Below are 16,672 nucleotides of genomic sequence, written 5' to 3' on the forward strand. Positions count from 1 at the left end.
ACAACAGAAAGATTCCACACAGGGGTTATGGTGTTGTCAAATAGAGGACAGGGCTTACAAGACTCAGTAGTGATGATGGAGTCACTATAATGAAGGAAGTATAGAATATGCAAATGCTTTGAGTGAGAAATATTTCCATGACATTCCTGTTAAAGCAGATTTGAAATCACTCATAACTAGAACTGATCAGGATATGCCAAAAAGTTTTATGTTTTGTGATGTAAGTTTGGCTGAAAGCAGGGAAGAATAAGAGGATGGTTTGAACATGTTTTATAAAAGAAGAGCCAAAGTTTCTGTGGAAGAAGACTGCATCTTATGACACACCCCAATCAACTTTTCCATGGAAGATAAGAAACATTGTACAGGAAGAACTCCATAGAGATTACCCTGGCATTGTTAAAATGAAGTTGTGGTCAAAATAGTAGTCTGCAGACCAAAGTTACATGCACATATCAAAGGTATGCATTAGGCATGTGTGGTCTTGTAGATAAAACAGAAGACATTTACATAACTACCATTATATCTTGCCAGACCTTTTATGAATAATGTATTTAGGATAGTGGTGGATGCAAATTCAGAATGGGCAGAAGTATTCTGGAGGGTGGGAGGGAAGCATTAGGGAGGGTGGCCTAATGGTTAAGGTGTTTGCCTTACAAACACAAGGTGCAGGGTTTGAGTCTCACAAGGATAATTTAGCTTTACAATGGCTCGCAAAGGGCTTTAGCTTAGCTTACTATGAACTATGAACTATGACAGAAATTACATTACAAGATATCATTAGCATTTGAGAAGAAATGTCATTACTTACAGCTTCCTCTGGTCTTCGATGATCAGAGGTTCCATGTTCTGAAATTTCAATCCTTTGAAGTAGACCCAATATGGGATGATTGTTCAGATGCTAAATGCATATCTCTCAACCTCTTAGCACAAGAAAGCTGGATAAAGACAAAACTAATGGGGGACATAGGCCTAAAAAGAGAGACACATTTTAAATACTGCTCTTATAAATGTGGGAAGTTGCAAGAATAAAAGGCATTGTGTTAACATACGTTTTCTGAAGGATATGAAGTCTAAAACTCAAGTGTGTATCATTATTTAGTGACTTCAGTCCTCAGTGATTTGCAAGAAAGCCACCCATTTTATGAGGAAGAAACAAAAAATATGAGACAAATATCTGAACATTCTGTGAAAATCTGAACAGTTGACAACCTAAATGTGGAGAATCAGACAGTGTCCATTCCTCAATTGCTCCCTTATTCTTCATACTAAACTGTGTAAGTAAGTGAGACAAATATGCCAGTAAAAAAAAAATACAGTGCTAGAACTGGCCAAATCACTAACCATTAGGAAAGTTCATAAAATGGTATCTGAGATTGTATCTCAGATTCAAACAATGGTATGTATAAGGGATTTAGGAATTGATACCAGAGTTTCATGAGATATTATGTGAGATACCAAAACTAAATAAATAAATACATCCACATGTCCATGTTAGTACATGAGCTGGTATTCAAACAGTTGTATGCAATGAAGCAGGAGGTGTAGGGTGTAGTTTATGAAAATCGTAACATGTGGAACATTCTGAGCTATCCTATTATTCTTGGGGCTGCATGAAGAGAAGGAGGTGGTCTAGGATGTGGTACACACTGAAGATGAGATGGAGCATGTGATACATACAGGGCTGTATGAAGTGAAGGAGGTGATGCAGGATGTGGTACACAGATAGTACAAGAAGTGAAGGAGGTGATGTAGGACGTGGTACACACTGGTTATGAGATGATACATGAAGTGATACACACAGGGCTGTATGAGGTGAAGGAGGTGATGTAGGATGTGGTACACACTGAAGATGAGATGATACATGAAGTGAGAGACAATGGGCTGTATGAAGTGAAGGAGGTCATGTAGGATGTGGTACACACTGATCATGAGATGATATGTGAAATGATACACACAGGGCTGTATGAACAGAAGGAGGTGGTGTAAGACGTGGTACACATTGAAGATGAGATGGTACATGAAGTGATACATGCAGGGCTGTATGATGTGAAGGAGGTGATCTAGGATGTAGTACACAGATGGTACATGAAGTGAAGAAGGTGATATAGCATGTGGTACACACTGATCATGAGATGATACATGAAGTGATACACACAGGGCTATATGAAGTGAAGGAGATGACGTAGAATGTGGCACACACTGATCATGAGATGGAACATGAAGTGATACACACAGGGCTGTATGACATGATGAATGTGGAGGTGATGTAGGATGTGGTACATATTGATCATGAGATGATACATGAAATGATACACACAGGGCTGTATGAAGTGAAGGACGTGATATAGGATGCGGTACACACTGATCAGGTAATGTTATATGGAGTGATACACACAGGGCTGTATGAACTGAGACATGGTACATGAAGTGAGAGACAATGGACTGTATGAAGTGAAGGAGGTGATGTAGGATGTGGTACACACTGAACATGAGATTATACATGAAGTGATATACACAGGGCTGTATGAAGTGAAGAGGTGATGTAGGATGTGGTACAGACTGATCATGAGATGATACATGAAGTGATACACACACAGGGCTGTATGAAGTGAAGGAGGTCATGTAGGATGTGATACACACTGATCATGAGATGATACATGAAGTGATACACACAGGGCTGTATGAAGTGAGGGAGGTGATGTACGATGTGGTACACACTGAACATGAGATTATACATGAAGTGATATACACAGGGCTGTATGAAGTGAAGAGGTGATGTAGGATGTGGTACAGACTGATCATGAGATGATACATGAAGTGATACACACACAGGCCTGTATGAAGTGAAGGAGATGATGTAGGATGTGATACACACTGATCATGAGATGATACATGAAGTGATATACACAGGGCTGTATGAAGTGAAGGAGGTGATGTAGGATGTGATACACACTGATCATGAGATGATACATGAAGTGATACACACAGGGCTGTATGAAGTGAGGGAGGTGATGTACGATGTGGTACACACTGAAGATGAGATGGAACATGAAGTGATATACACAGGGCTGTATGAAGTAAAGGAGATGATGTAGGATGTGGTACACAGATGGTACATCAAGTGAATGATGTGATGTAGGATGTGGTACACACTGATCATGAGATGATAAATGAAGTGATACACACAGGGCTGTATGAAGTAAAGGAGGTGATGTAGGATGTGGTACACCGATAGTAACCTTTATTTATTTATTTATTTTATTTTACATTTGTTGACCGGGCTAGTCCAACTGGATATATGTCCATTTTCAGGGGAGGCCCGGGGAGAAAAGCTCCAACAAACACAAAAAAAAACACAATATAATTTATAATATGAGACATTTACAAATACAGCTAAATTTGCAGATATTCATTACATTTTGTTGCATTTCTGTAAACAGGATCATGGTACATTTCAGCTACGGTTAGCCATTCAAAAAAATGTCCTAATAAAAATGTAATATGAGTAACATTTTTTTCTGAAGTATATGTATTTGAGTATTTGAAGTATATTGTATATGAAGTGAAGGAGGTGATGTAGGATGTGGTACACACTGATCATGAGATGATACGTGAAGTGATACACACAGGGCTGTATGAAGGGAAGGAGGTGATGTAGGATGTAATACACAGTTAATGGGATTTTACATGCAGTGCTACACAAAGTGGTTACGAAGTAAGAAAGATGGTAATGGATGTGATATACAGTACTCATGAAATGGTCCATGAGGTAAAACCAATAGGGCCGTATACCATGAAAGAGTAGTTTTATAAGTACTCTTGGAGTAGAACTTAACGTGACACCTACAGGGCTGTAAAAAGGGGTGGAGGTAGTGTTTAATTTGGTACACAGTAGTTCTAAGATGGCACCTTAGGTTGTACACACATAGCTGCATGAAATGAAAAAGCTGCACACTGCTGTACATTATGTTTTTGTGGTATTTCACTCTAAAGATGGATTTTTCAAAAGCTCATATCTTTGATTTAGCAGTTGACTCATATAAGATAATTGTTCTTTTTTCATTAACATTTCTCATATTTCAGCTGTGTCATATCTCACTTATTCAGCAGAAAAAGAAGCATTTTCTTTTGCTGTGTCTTTGTTCCCCTTTGAACTTAAAACTGTAAGAAAATATAGTATGTTGTAAGCAGGATCTAATTTTGTTGCACTTGCTCTTGTGCCTCCTTTACATTGATATTTAGCTGTTTGGGCAGCATGTGGAAATCTATACCCGCAATGCAACAGGGCACCTAACATTACCCTAAGTGTTGGGGGTAATTCTTAAACCTTCTCACTGCTGTCAGTTAACTTGCTAGTTATGTGTGGGAATTTGCTGGCATAAAGCAAAAGGATATGACCAGTTCACATCTTATCTGCTGGCAAAAATGATATGAGAAATGGATCCATTAAGTCAATGCAGTTGTGTGAAACAGTCAGAAGTGATGGGTGAAGTTGGCATCCTTACTAAATGCCATAATATGCTGCTTTACAGCTAGGTCAATGCTCAGTAGGAAAGTAGCACAACATTATGGTGAAGTGGGATGGATATTTATTTATTGATGTAAAAGCAATCTTGCAAAGAGAAGGAATATTCATTGAAAGGAGGCAAAAAATGGATAACAGGATCTGATAGCAGGTATTGTCCTTAAAAATGTGACCTAGAAATATGAAAAGTTCAACTGTCTTCATCATTCCATGTAGATACAGTGTCACTGGTGCCAGAAAACATTAGTCTTGTTACCTAGAAAAGAAAAGTAGCAGGAAACATTTGTTAAGAAATTAACACTGTACTGATATTATACTTGGCCACCGTGTTCTTAGTACAAAGATTCCAGTAAAAGCCAGTTCCCTGAATAGTTTGTATTTTATTAATGCTGCACAGTACATAGACACTGAAGTCAGACTGTATAAGGGTAAATATTTTTCTTTTTGCTAATATTTTTGTTTTAGCTAACCGCAGCATTTTCAGGGTCAGCGACTGAAAAATCAGACCCCAAAATAGTGATGAAGACTATTAGGAAGAAAACAAATTAGTGATGAAGACTATTAAAACACTAAGCGGAGACTGTCACACGGTTTCAGTCATACACTAATCTAGGGAAGTATGTATGTTTAAGATGCTGTTGATGCAGTGTGCAGGAAGTCCGAGACAATAGGTCTTAGAAAGTTTCCTGTTGACTTGCATGCCAGCTGGTGAAGCATTCACTCTGCAGCTCACGGAGATGGCTTTGCAGATATTACTCTTCATGGTCTGTCTCAAAGGGACTGGTAAGCATTTTACTTTAATAAATTTTATATATCTGGAACTGTAAAACATTTGGAAGTGTATCCAGAACAGGAAGGAAACTTTTTTACTTGCAGATTTTAAGTTTAAGAATGGAGGAACAGCAGAGCTTTCTGCACTGTCTCCCTGAGATTTCTTGCTTTTATCTTGATTTGTTCTTTTTCTAGGGGCATGTTTGGAATTGTCTGCACACAGTTGCTGTCTTGGCTTGGGGCGTATAATGCTAATCTCATTGTAATTAAAAAGCAAACAGTAGGTTCAGTTAGACAGTGTTAGAACAAGTACATCTTCCATCTGTGAGTTCTTGAATTGTTGCTTCGGCATGAGACAGTGTATTACATGCTAGCAGTGAATTAAATCACTGCTGAAATCTTTGGTGCTGCAAAGTGAATATACCACAGAAAAAATATTCAGTATTACTTACAGATCACATCTTTATTAACAATCATTGTCAGATGTCCGTCCATTCCTGTCTATCCAGTACCCCACCAGTTTGTTTTTAACTGTAGTTATAGGTTTTCCAGCCTAGAGTCTTTAAATACATCATAAATCCTAGTGAGCAAATGACAAGGGTTTAGAAGAAATATCTTAAGTGGTCTTCACTTTGTGACACAACCCCATACAAATCCTTGTTTTACTGACCAATCAGTCTATTGCATCGAAAGTCCACACTCATGCCCCACAAGGATCTCAACCTCTTACCTTTAGGATTGTTGATAAAACAAAAATAATCAGAAAGGAATATCCCAAACTAAAGACTGCTTTTAAAATAGCAGTACCATTTTCTTACAAAATTTCTGAAATAAAAGGATTTGTGTTAATACTCACATTGTGGAAGAAATGGCAACTGTAATAATAGACAGTATTTTCTAAGTTTCACCTTGACTGTTTGCCTTGGAATGACAAACTATATGAGCAATAGAAAAATCCGAGGCAAAATCAGGAGCATCCCTGTAGACTGGTACAGAAAAATTACACAGAGCACAGATATAATACATGCATTTAAATACTTCAAAGAACATCACAGATTCCCAGGTGCACTTTTAAATGAAAAAAAGAAAAAAAAAAAGACAGAGCGAGAGACAGAATGAAAGAATCAGGACACCAAGTAGACACAATGTAAAGACACGGGATTGGTTCTGGAATTTGTATCCTGGCTGATGTGTCTTCTACAAGGAGCCTGCATGCCCTTTTTTGTCCATGCTGGTTTTTAGAGGGGATCCAGTGTCTCCCAGCAGTGAAAGACAAGCAGGTATATGAAGTAGCAATGCTCAAATTACTCCAAGGTATGGATGTGCAGTGAATGTGACCTATAACGGGCTGGTGTCCTATCCATGACTGTTTTCTGGCTTAAGGCAGCTGCATGCTTCAGGAGAGTCTGGTTATTTTTGGTCCTGAATAAGATAAAGTAAGCATGGAAAATGAACGAATTCATGAATGAAAATTGGAAATCTCAAAGGACATAGTAGGAATAGGAACTATTTTTTCATAGAAACTGCAGGGGGATGATTGAATCTGCCTTCCAAAAGAGGTGACTGCATTAAGAATAAAAATAGAATTAGCAAACACATAGGCTAGACAAAAAAAAAACATACTCGGTGGAAGGAAATAGAAATATTCTGTTCATTAAGTAAAATCTGCAGCTTATTCAGAAGGTAGTAGGCAAGATGAGTCAAAAAGTCCTTAACTGCTGTCAAAATCTGTATTTGTCTGACAGCTGACATGTGCATCGTCCACAGAGTCCACAGAGTCATGTGTGTTATGAAAAGGGTTAGTACTCATGTATGGTAGGAGGGGGCATCTAATGTACATGTGAAGGGTACTGCAATGTCAGGAGACTGCAGAGGGGCATCTACTGTACATGTGAAAGGATGCTACAATGTCAGGCGACTGCAAAGGGGCATCTATTGTACATGTCAAAGGGTACTATAATGTCAGGTGACTGCAGAGGGGCATCTAATGTACATGTGATAAGGTACTATGATGTCAGGAGACTGCAGAGGGGCATCTACTGTACATGTGAAAGGGTACTATGATGTGAGGAGACTACAGAGGGTCATCCAGTGTACATGTGATAAGGTACTACGACATCAGGAGACTGCAGAGGGGCATCTACTGTACATGTGAAAGGGTACTATGATGTGAGGAGACTACAGAGGGTCATCCAGTGTACATGTGATAAGGTACTACCACGTCAGGAGACTGCAGAGGGGCATCTACTGTACATGTGAAAGGGTGCTATGATGTGAGGAGACTACAGAGGGTCATCCAGTGTACATGTGATAAGGTACTACAACATCAGGAGACTGCAGAGGGGCATCTACTGTACATGTGAAAGGGTACTATGATGTGAATAGACTGCAAAGGGGCATCTACTATAGATGTGAAGGGGTACCACAATGTGAGGACACTGCAGTGGGGCATCTACTGTACATGTGAAAGGGTATTGCAATGTCAGGAGACTGCAGAAGGGCATCTACTGTATATGTGAAAGGGTAATCCAATATCAGGAGACTGCTGAGGGGCATCTAATGTACATGTGAAAGGGTACTGCAATGTCATGAGACTGTAGAGATCCAATTCTGTAGTAGAAAAAGGACAGTAAAGAAACACAGAGTATGAAAGAGCCCCTGGAAAGGAGCTTCGAGTGGAATCCTAAGCAGCAATAAAGGAGAGGAGGGCTCAGGGCTCTTCATTACCGTCACTAATGAATCTGGTTCAGTGACTGTCGCGAAAGGAGATGAGGGCTCAGGGCTCTTCATTACCGTCACTAATGAATCTGGTTCAGTGACTGTCGTGAAAGGAGATGAGGGCTCAGGGCTCTTCATTACCGTCACTAATGAATCTGGTTCAGTGACTGTCGTGAAAGGAGATGAGGGCTCAGTGCTCCTCATTACCATCACTAATGAATCTGGTTCAGTAACTGTCACGAAAGGAGATGAGGGCTCAGTGCTCCTCATTACTGGCACTAATGAATCTGGTTCAGTGACTGTCGTGAAAGGAGATGAGGGCTCAGGGCTCTTCATTGCTGTCACTAATGAATCTGGTTCAGTAACTGTCACGAAAGGAGATGAGGGCTCAGGGCTCTTCATTACCGTCACTAATGAATCTGGTTCAGTGACTGTTGTGAAAGGAGATGAGGGCTCAGGGCTCTTCATTACCGTCACTAATGAATCTGGTTCAGTGACTGTTGTGAAAGGAGATGAGGGCTCAGTGCTCCTCATTACTGTCACTAATGAATCTGGTTCAGTAACTGTCATGAAAGGAGATGAGGGCTCAGTGCTCCTCATTACTGTCACTAATGAATCTGGTTCAGTGACTGTTGTGAAAGGAGATGAGGGCTCAGTGCTCCTCATTACTGTCACTAATGAATCTGGTTCAGTAACTGTTGTGAAAGGAGATGAGGGCTCAGGGCTCTACATTACTGTCACTAATGAATCTGGTTCAGTAACTGTCGTGAAAGGAGATGAGGGCTCAGGGCTCTTCATTACTGTCACCAATGAAGCTAGTTCAGTAACTGTCGCGAAAGGAGATGAGGGCTCAGTGCTCCTCATTACTGTCACTAATGAATCTGGTTCAGTAACTGTCACGAAAGGAGATGAGGGCTCAGTGCTCCTCATTACTATCACTAATGAATCTGGTTCAGTAACTGTCGCGAAAGGAGATGAGGGCTCAGTGCTCCTCATTACTGTCACTAATGAATCTGGTTCAGTAACTGTCGCGAAAGGAGATGAGGGCTCAGTGCTCCTCATTACTGTCACTAATGAATCTGGTTCAGTAACTGTCGTGAAAGGAGATGAGGGCTCAGTGCTCCTCATTACTGTCACTAATGAATCTGGTTCAGTGACTGTCGTGAAAGGAGATGAGGGCTCAGTGCTCCTCATTACTGTCACTAATGAATCTGGTTCAGTAACTGTCGTGAAAGGAGATGAGGGCTCAGTGCTCCTCATTACTGTCACTAATGAATCTGGTTCAGTACCTGTCATGAAAGGAGATGAGGGATCAGTGCTCATCATTACTGTCACTAATGAATCTGGTTCAGTGACTGTCGTGAAAGGAGATGAGGGCTCAGTGCTCCTCATTACTGTCACTAATGAATCTAGTTCAGTGACTGTTGTGAAAGGAGATGAGGGCTCAGTGCTCCTCATTACTGTCACTAATGAATCTGGTTCAGTGACTGTTGTGAAAGGAGATGAGGGCTCAGTGCTCCTCATTACTGTCACTAATGAATCTGGTTCAGTAACTGTCGCGAAAGGAGATGAGGGATCAGGGCTCCTCATTACTGTCACTAATGAATCTGGTTCAGTAACTGTCGTGAAAGGAGATGAGGGCTCAGGGCTCCTCATTACTGTCTCTAATGAATATGGTTCAGTGACTGTCGTGAAAGGAGATGAGGGCTCAGTGCTCCTCATTACTGTCACTAATGAATCTGGTTCAGTGACTGTTGCGAAAGGAGATGAGGGCTCAGTGCTCCTCATTACTGTCACTAATGAATCTGGTTCAGTGACTGTTGTGAAAGGAGATGAGGGCTCAGGGCTCCTCATTAATGTCACTAATGAATCTGGTTCAGTGACTGTCGCGAAAGGAAATGAGGGCTCAGTGCTCCTCTTTACTGTCACTAATGAATCTGGTTCAGTGACTGTCGTGAAAGGAGATGAGGGCTCAGTGCTCCTCATTACTGGCACTAATGAATCTGGTTCAGTGACTGTCATGAAAGGAGATGAGGGCTCAGGGCTCCTCATTACTGTCACTAATGAATCTGGTTCAGTAACTGTCATGAAAGGAGATGAGGGCTCAGTGCTCCTCATTACTGTCACTAATGAATCTGGTTCAGTGACTGTCGTGAAAGGAGATGAGGGCTCAGTGCTCCTCATTACTGTCACTAATGAATCTGGTTCAGTAACTGTCGTGAAAGGAGATGAGGGCTCAGTGCTCCTCATTACTGTCACTAATGAATCTGGTTCAGTGACTGTCGCGAAAGGAAATGAGGGCTCAGTGCTCCTCTTTACTGTCACTAATGAATCTGGTTCAGTGACTGTCGAAAAAGGAGATGAGGGCTCAGTGCTCCTCATTACTGGCACTAATGAATCTGGTTCAGTGACTGTCATGAAAGGAGATGAGGGCTCAGGGCTCCTCATTACTGTCACTAATGAATCTGGTTCAGTGACTGTCATGAAAGGAGATGAGGGCTCAGGGCTCCTCATTACTGTCACTAATGAATCTGGTTCAGTAACTGTCGTGAAAGGAGATGAGGGCTCAGTGCTCCTCATTACTGTCACTAATGAATCTGGTTCAGTAACTGTCGCGAAAGGAGATGAGGGCTCAGTGCTCCTCATTACTGTCACTAATGAATCTGGTTCAGTAACTGTCGTGAAAGGAGATGAGGGCTCAGTGCTCCTCATTACTGTCACTAATGAATCTGGTTCAGTGACTGTCGTGAAATGAGATGAGGGCTCAGGGCTCCTCATTACTGTCACTAATGAATCTGGTTCAGTAACTGTCGTGAAAGGAGATGAGGGCTCAGTGCTCCTCATTACTGTCAGTAATGAATCTGGTTCAGTACCTGTCATGAAAGGAGATGAGGGCTCAGTGCTCCTCATTACTGTCACTAATGAATCTGGTTCAGTGATTGTCGTGAAAGGAGATGAGGGCTCAGTGCTCCTCATTACTGTCACTAATGAATCTGGTTCAGTGACTGTTGTGAAAGGAGATGAGGGCTCAGTGCTCCTCATTACTGTCACTAATGAATCTGGTTCAGTGACTGTTGTGAAAGGAGATGAGGGCTCAGTGCTCCTCATTACTGTCACTAATGAATCTGGTTCAGTAACTGTCGCGAAAGGAGATGAGGGATCAGGGCTCCTCATTACTGTCACTAATGAATCTGGTTCAGTAACTGTCGTGAAAGGAGATGAGGGCTCAGGGCTCCTCATTACTGTCTCTAATGAATCTGGTTCAGTGACTGTAGTGAAAGGAGATGAGGGCTCAGTGCTCCTCATTACTGTCACTAATGAATCTGGTTCAGTGACTGTCGCGAAAGGAGATGAGGGCTCAGTGCTCCTCATTACTGTCACTAATGAATCTGGTTCAGTGACTGTTGTGAAAGGAGATGAGGGCTCAGGGCTCCTCATTACTGTCACTAATGAATCTGGTTCAGTGACTGTCGCGAAAGGAAATGAGGGCTCAGTGCTCCTCTTTACTGTCACTAATGAATCTGGTTCAGTGACTGTCATGAAAGGAGATGAGGGCTCAGTGCTCCTCATTACTGGCACTAATGAATCTGGTTCAGTGACTGTCATGAAAGGAGATGAGGGCTCAGGGCTCCTCATTACTGTCACTAATGAATCTGGTTCAGTAACTGTCATGAAAGGAGATGAGGGCTCAGGGCTCCTCATTACTGTCACTAATGAATCTGGTTCAGTAACTGTCATGAAAGGAGATGAGGGCTCAGGGCTCTTCATTACCGTCACTAATGAATCTGGTTCAGTGACTGTCGTGAAAGGAGATGAGGGCTCAGTGCTCCTCATTACTGTCACTAATGAATCTTGTTCAGTAACTGTCGTGAAAGGAGATGAGGGCTCAGTGCTCCTCATTACTGTCACTAATGAATCTGGTTCAGTAACTGTCGTGAAAGGAGATGAGGGCTCAGGGCTCCTCATTACTGTCACTAATGAATCTGGTTCAGTAACTGTCGTGAAAGGAGATGAGGGCTCAGGGCTCCTCATTACTGTCATTAATGAATCTGGTTCAGTAACTGTCGTGAAAGGAGATGAGGGCTCAGGGCTCCTCATTACTGTCACTAATGAATCTGGTTCAGTAACTGTCGCGAAAGGAGATGAGGGCTCAGGGCTCTTCATTACTGTCACTAATGAATCTGGTTCAGTAACTGTCGTGAAAGGAGATGAGGGCTCAGTGCTCCTCATTACTGTCACTAATGAATCTGGTTCAGTGACTGTCATGAAAGGAGATGAGGGTTCAGTGCTCCTCATTACTGTCACTAATGAATCTGGTTCAGTGACTGTCGTGAAAGGAGATGAGCGCTCAGGGCTCTTCATTACTGTCACTAATGAATCTGGTTCAGTAACTGTCGCGAAAGGAGATGAGGGCTCACTGCTCCTCATTACCGTCACTAATGAATCCGGTTCAGTAACTGTCGTGAAAGGAGATGAGGGCTCAGTGCTCCTCATTACCGTCACTAATGAATCTGGTTCAGTGACTGTTGTGAAAGGAGATGAGGGCTCAGGGCTCTTCATAACTGTCACTAATGAATCTGGTTCAGTGACTGTCGTGAAAGGAGATGAGGGCTCAGTGCTCCTCATTACTGTCACTAATGAATCTGGTTCAGTGACTGTCGTGAAAGGAGATGAGGGCTCAGTGCTCCTCATTACTGTCACTAATGAATCTGGTTCAGTAACTGTCGCGAAAGGAGATGAGGGCTCAGGGCTCTTCATTACTGTCACTAATGAATCTGGTTCAGTAACTATCACGAAAGGAGATGAGGGCTCAGGGCTCTTCATGACTGTCACTAATGAACCTGGTTCAGTGACTGTCATGAAAGGAGATGAGGGCTCAGTGCTCCACATTACTGTCACTAATGAATCTGGTTCAGTGACTGTCGTGAAAGGAGATGAGGGCTCAGGGCTCTTCATTACTGTCACTAATGAATCTGGTTCAGTAACTGTCATGAAAGGAGATGAGGGCTCAGTGCTCCTCATTACTGTCACTAATGAATCTGGTTCAGTAACTGTCACGAAAGGAGATGAGGGCTCAGGGCTCTTCATTACTGTCACTAATGAATCTGGTTCAGTAACTGTCACGAAAGGAGATGAGGGCTCAGTGCTCCTCATTACTGTCACTAATGAATCTGGTTCAGTGACTGTCGCTAAAGGAGATGAGGGCTCAGTGCTCCTCAGTACTGTCACTAATGAATCTGGTTCAGTGACAGTCGTGAAAGGAGATGAGGGCTCAGTGCTCCCCATTACTGTCACTAATGAATCTGGTTCAGTGACTGTCGTGAAAGGAGATGAGGGCTCAGGGCTCTTCATTACTGTCACTAATGAATCTGGTTCAGTAACTGTCACGAAAGGAGATGAGGGCTCAGGGCTCTTCATTACTGTCACTAATGAATCTGGTTCAGTGATTGTCGTGAAAGGAGATGAGGGCTCAGTGCTCCTCATTACTGTCACTAATGAATCTGGTTCAGTGACTGTCGTGAAAGGAGATGAGGGCTCAGGGCTCTTCATTACTGTCACTAATGAATCTGGTTCAGTGACTGTCGTGAAAGGAGATGAGGGCTCAGTGCTCCTCATTACTATCACTAATGAATCTGGTTCAGTAACTGTCATGAAAGGAGATGAGGGCTCAGTGCTCCTCATTACTGTCACTAATGAATCTGGTTCAGTGACTGTCGCTAAAGGAGATGAGGGCTCAGGGCTCCTCATTACTGTCACTAATGAATCTGGTTCAGTAACTGTCGCGAAAGGAGATGAGGGCTCAGGGCTCCTCATTACTGTCACTAATGAATCTGGTTCAGTGACTGTCGTGAAAGGAGATGAGGGCTCAGTGCTCCTCATTACTGTCACTAATGAATCTGGTTCAGTAACTGTCGTGAAAGGAGATGAGGGCTCAGGTCTCTTCATTACTGTCACTAATGAATCTGGTTCAGTGACTGTCGTGAAAGGAGATGAGGGCTCAGTGCTCCTCATTACTGTCACTAATGAATCTGGTTCAGTGACTGTCGCTAAAGGAGATGAGGGCTCAGGGCTCCTCATTACTGTCACTAATGAATCTGGTTCAGTAACTGTTGTGAAAGGAGATGAGGACTCAGTGCTCCTCATTACTGTCATTAATGAATCTGGTTCAGTAACTGTCACAAAAGGAGATGAGGGCTCAGGGCTCCTCATTACTGTCACTAATGAATCTGGTTCAGTAACTGTCACGAAAGGAGATGAGGGCTCAGGGCTCCTCATTACTGTCACTATTGAATCTGGTTCAGTAACTGTCACGAAAGGAGATGAGGGCTCAGGGCTCTTCATTACTGTCACTAATGAATCTGGTTCAGTAACTATCACGAAAGGAGATGAGGGCTCAGGGCTCTTCATTACTGTCACTAATGAATCTGGTTCAGTGACTGTCATGAAAGGAGATTAGGGCTCAGTGCTCCACATTACTGTCACTAATGAATCTGGTTCAGTGACTGTCGTGAAAGGAGATGAGGGCTCAGGGCTCTTCATTACCGTCACTAATGAATCTGGTTCAGTAACTGTCGTGAAAGGAGATGAGGGCTCAGTGCTCCTCATTACTGTCACTAATGAATCTGGTTCAGTAACTGTCACAAAAGGAGATGAGGGCTCAGGGCTCTTCATTACTGTCACTAATGAATCTGGTTCAGTAACTGTCACGAAAGGAGATGAGGGCTCAGTGCTCCTCATTACTGTCACTAATGAATCTGGTTCAGTGACTGTCGCTAAAGGAGATGAGGGCTCAGTGCTCCTCATTACTGTCACTAATGAATCTGGTTCAGTGACAGTCGTGAAAGGAGATGAGGGCTCAGTGCTCCTCATTACTGTCACTAATGAATCTGGTTCAGTGACTGTCGTGAAAGGAGATGAGGGCTCAGGGCTCTTCATTACTGTCACTAATGAATCTGGTTCAGTAACTGTCACGAAAGGAGATGAGGGCTCAGGGCTCTTCATTACTGTCACTAATGAATCTGGTTCAGTGATTGTCATGAAAGGAGATGAGGGTTCAGTGCTCCTCATTACTGTCACTAATGAATCTGGTTCAGTGACTGTCGTGAAAGGAGATGAGGGCTCAGGGCTCTTCATTACTGTCACTAATGAATCTGGTTCAGTGACTGTCGTGAAAGGAGATGAGGGCTCAGTGCTCCTCATTACTGTCACTAATGAATCTGGTTCAGTAACTGTCATGAAAGGAGATGAGGGCTCAGTGCTCCTCATTACTGTCACTAATGAATCTGGTTCAGTGACTGTCGCTAAAGGAGATGAGGGCTCAGGGCTCCTCATTACTGTCACTAATGAATCTGGTTCAGTAACTGTCGCGAAAGGAGATGAGGGCTCAGTGCTCCTCATTACTGTCACTAATGAATCTGGTTCAGTGACTGTCGTGAAAGGAGATGAGGGCTCAGTACTCCTCATTACTGTCACTAATGAATCTGGTTCAGTAACTGTCGTGAAAGGAGATGAGGGCTCAGGTCTCTTCATTACTGTCACTAATGAATCTGGTTCAGTGACTGTCGTGAAAGGAGATGAGGGCTCAGTGCTCCTCATTACTGTCACTAATGAATCTGGTTCAGTGACTGTCGCTAAAGGAGATGAGGGCTCAGGGCTCCTCATTACTGTCACTAATGAATCTGGTTCAGTAACTGTTGTGAAAGGAGATGAGGACTCAGTGCTCCTCATTACTGTCATTAATGAATCTGGTTCAGTAACTGTCACAAAAGGAGATGAGGGCTCAGGGCTCCTCATTACTGTCACTAATGAATCTGGTTCAGTAACTGTCACGAAAGGAGATGAGGGCTCAGGGCTCCTCATTACCGTCACTATTGAATCTGGTTCAGTAACTGTCGCGAAAGGAGATGAGGGCTCAGGGCTTCTCATTACTGGCACTAATGAATCTGGTTCAGTAACTGTCACGAAAGGAGATGAGGGCTCAGGGCTCTTCATTACTGTCACTAATGAATCTGGTTCAGTAACTGTCGTGAAAGGAGATGAGGGCTCAGGGCTCCTCATTACTGTCACTAATGAATCTGGTTCAGTAACTGTCACGAAAGGAGATGAGGGCTCAGTGCTCCTCATTGCTGTCACTAATGAATCTGGTTCAGTGACTGTCGCGAAAGGAGATGAGGGCTCAGGGCTCCTCATTACTGTCACTAATGAATCCGGTTCAGTAACTGTCGCGAAAGGAGATGAGGGCTCAGGGCTCCTCATTACTGTCACTAATGAATCCGGTTCAGTAACTGTCGCGAAAGGAGATGAGAGCTCAGGGCTCTTCCTTACTGTCACTAATGAATCTGGTTCAGTAACTGTCGCGAAAGGAGATGAGGGCTCAGGGCTCTTCATTACTGTCACTAATGAATCTGGTTCAGTAACTGTCGTGAAAGGAGATGAGGGCTCAGTGCTCCTCATTACTGTCACTAATGAATCTGGTTCAGTAACTGTCGTGAAAGGAGATGAGGGCTCAGGGCTCCTCATTACTGTCACTAATGAATCTGGTTCAGTAACTGTTGCGAAAGACAAGTTGGGACTAGGTAGCATTTAGGGTTTGTCACAGGACAGTATGAAGCGTTAATAGTCCAGTTCCACAATAAGTCAAGACAGAGTCAGAAAGAT

General features: G+C 42.8%; 1 protein-coding gene across 1 annotated transcript in view; it reads left to right on the plus strand.

Annotated features, from left to right (window-relative positions):
• Nucleotides 1-5,194: 5,194 nt before the first annotated feature.
• The window catches only part of LOC122813982 (programmed cell death 1 ligand 1-like), a 302,867-nt gene continuing 291,389 nt past the window's right edge, over nucleotides 5,195-16,672 (plus strand). Inside the window, exon 1 of the mRNA XM_044086549.1 lies at nucleotides 5,195-5,308. Coding sequence (XP_043942484.1) covers nucleotides 5,224-5,308 — 85 coding nt within the window. The 5' untranslated portion in view covers nucleotides 5,195-5,223. The remainder of the gene's footprint in view (nucleotides 5,309-16,672) is intronic.

The sequence above is a fragment of the Protopterus annectens genome, chromosome 10.part0, assembly GCF_019279795.1.
Source record: "Protopterus annectens isolate FY-2018-M chromosome 10.part0, PAN1.0, whole genome shotgun sequence".
NCBI lineage: Eukaryota > Metazoa > Chordata > Ceratodontiformes > Protopteridae > Protopterus > Protopterus annectens.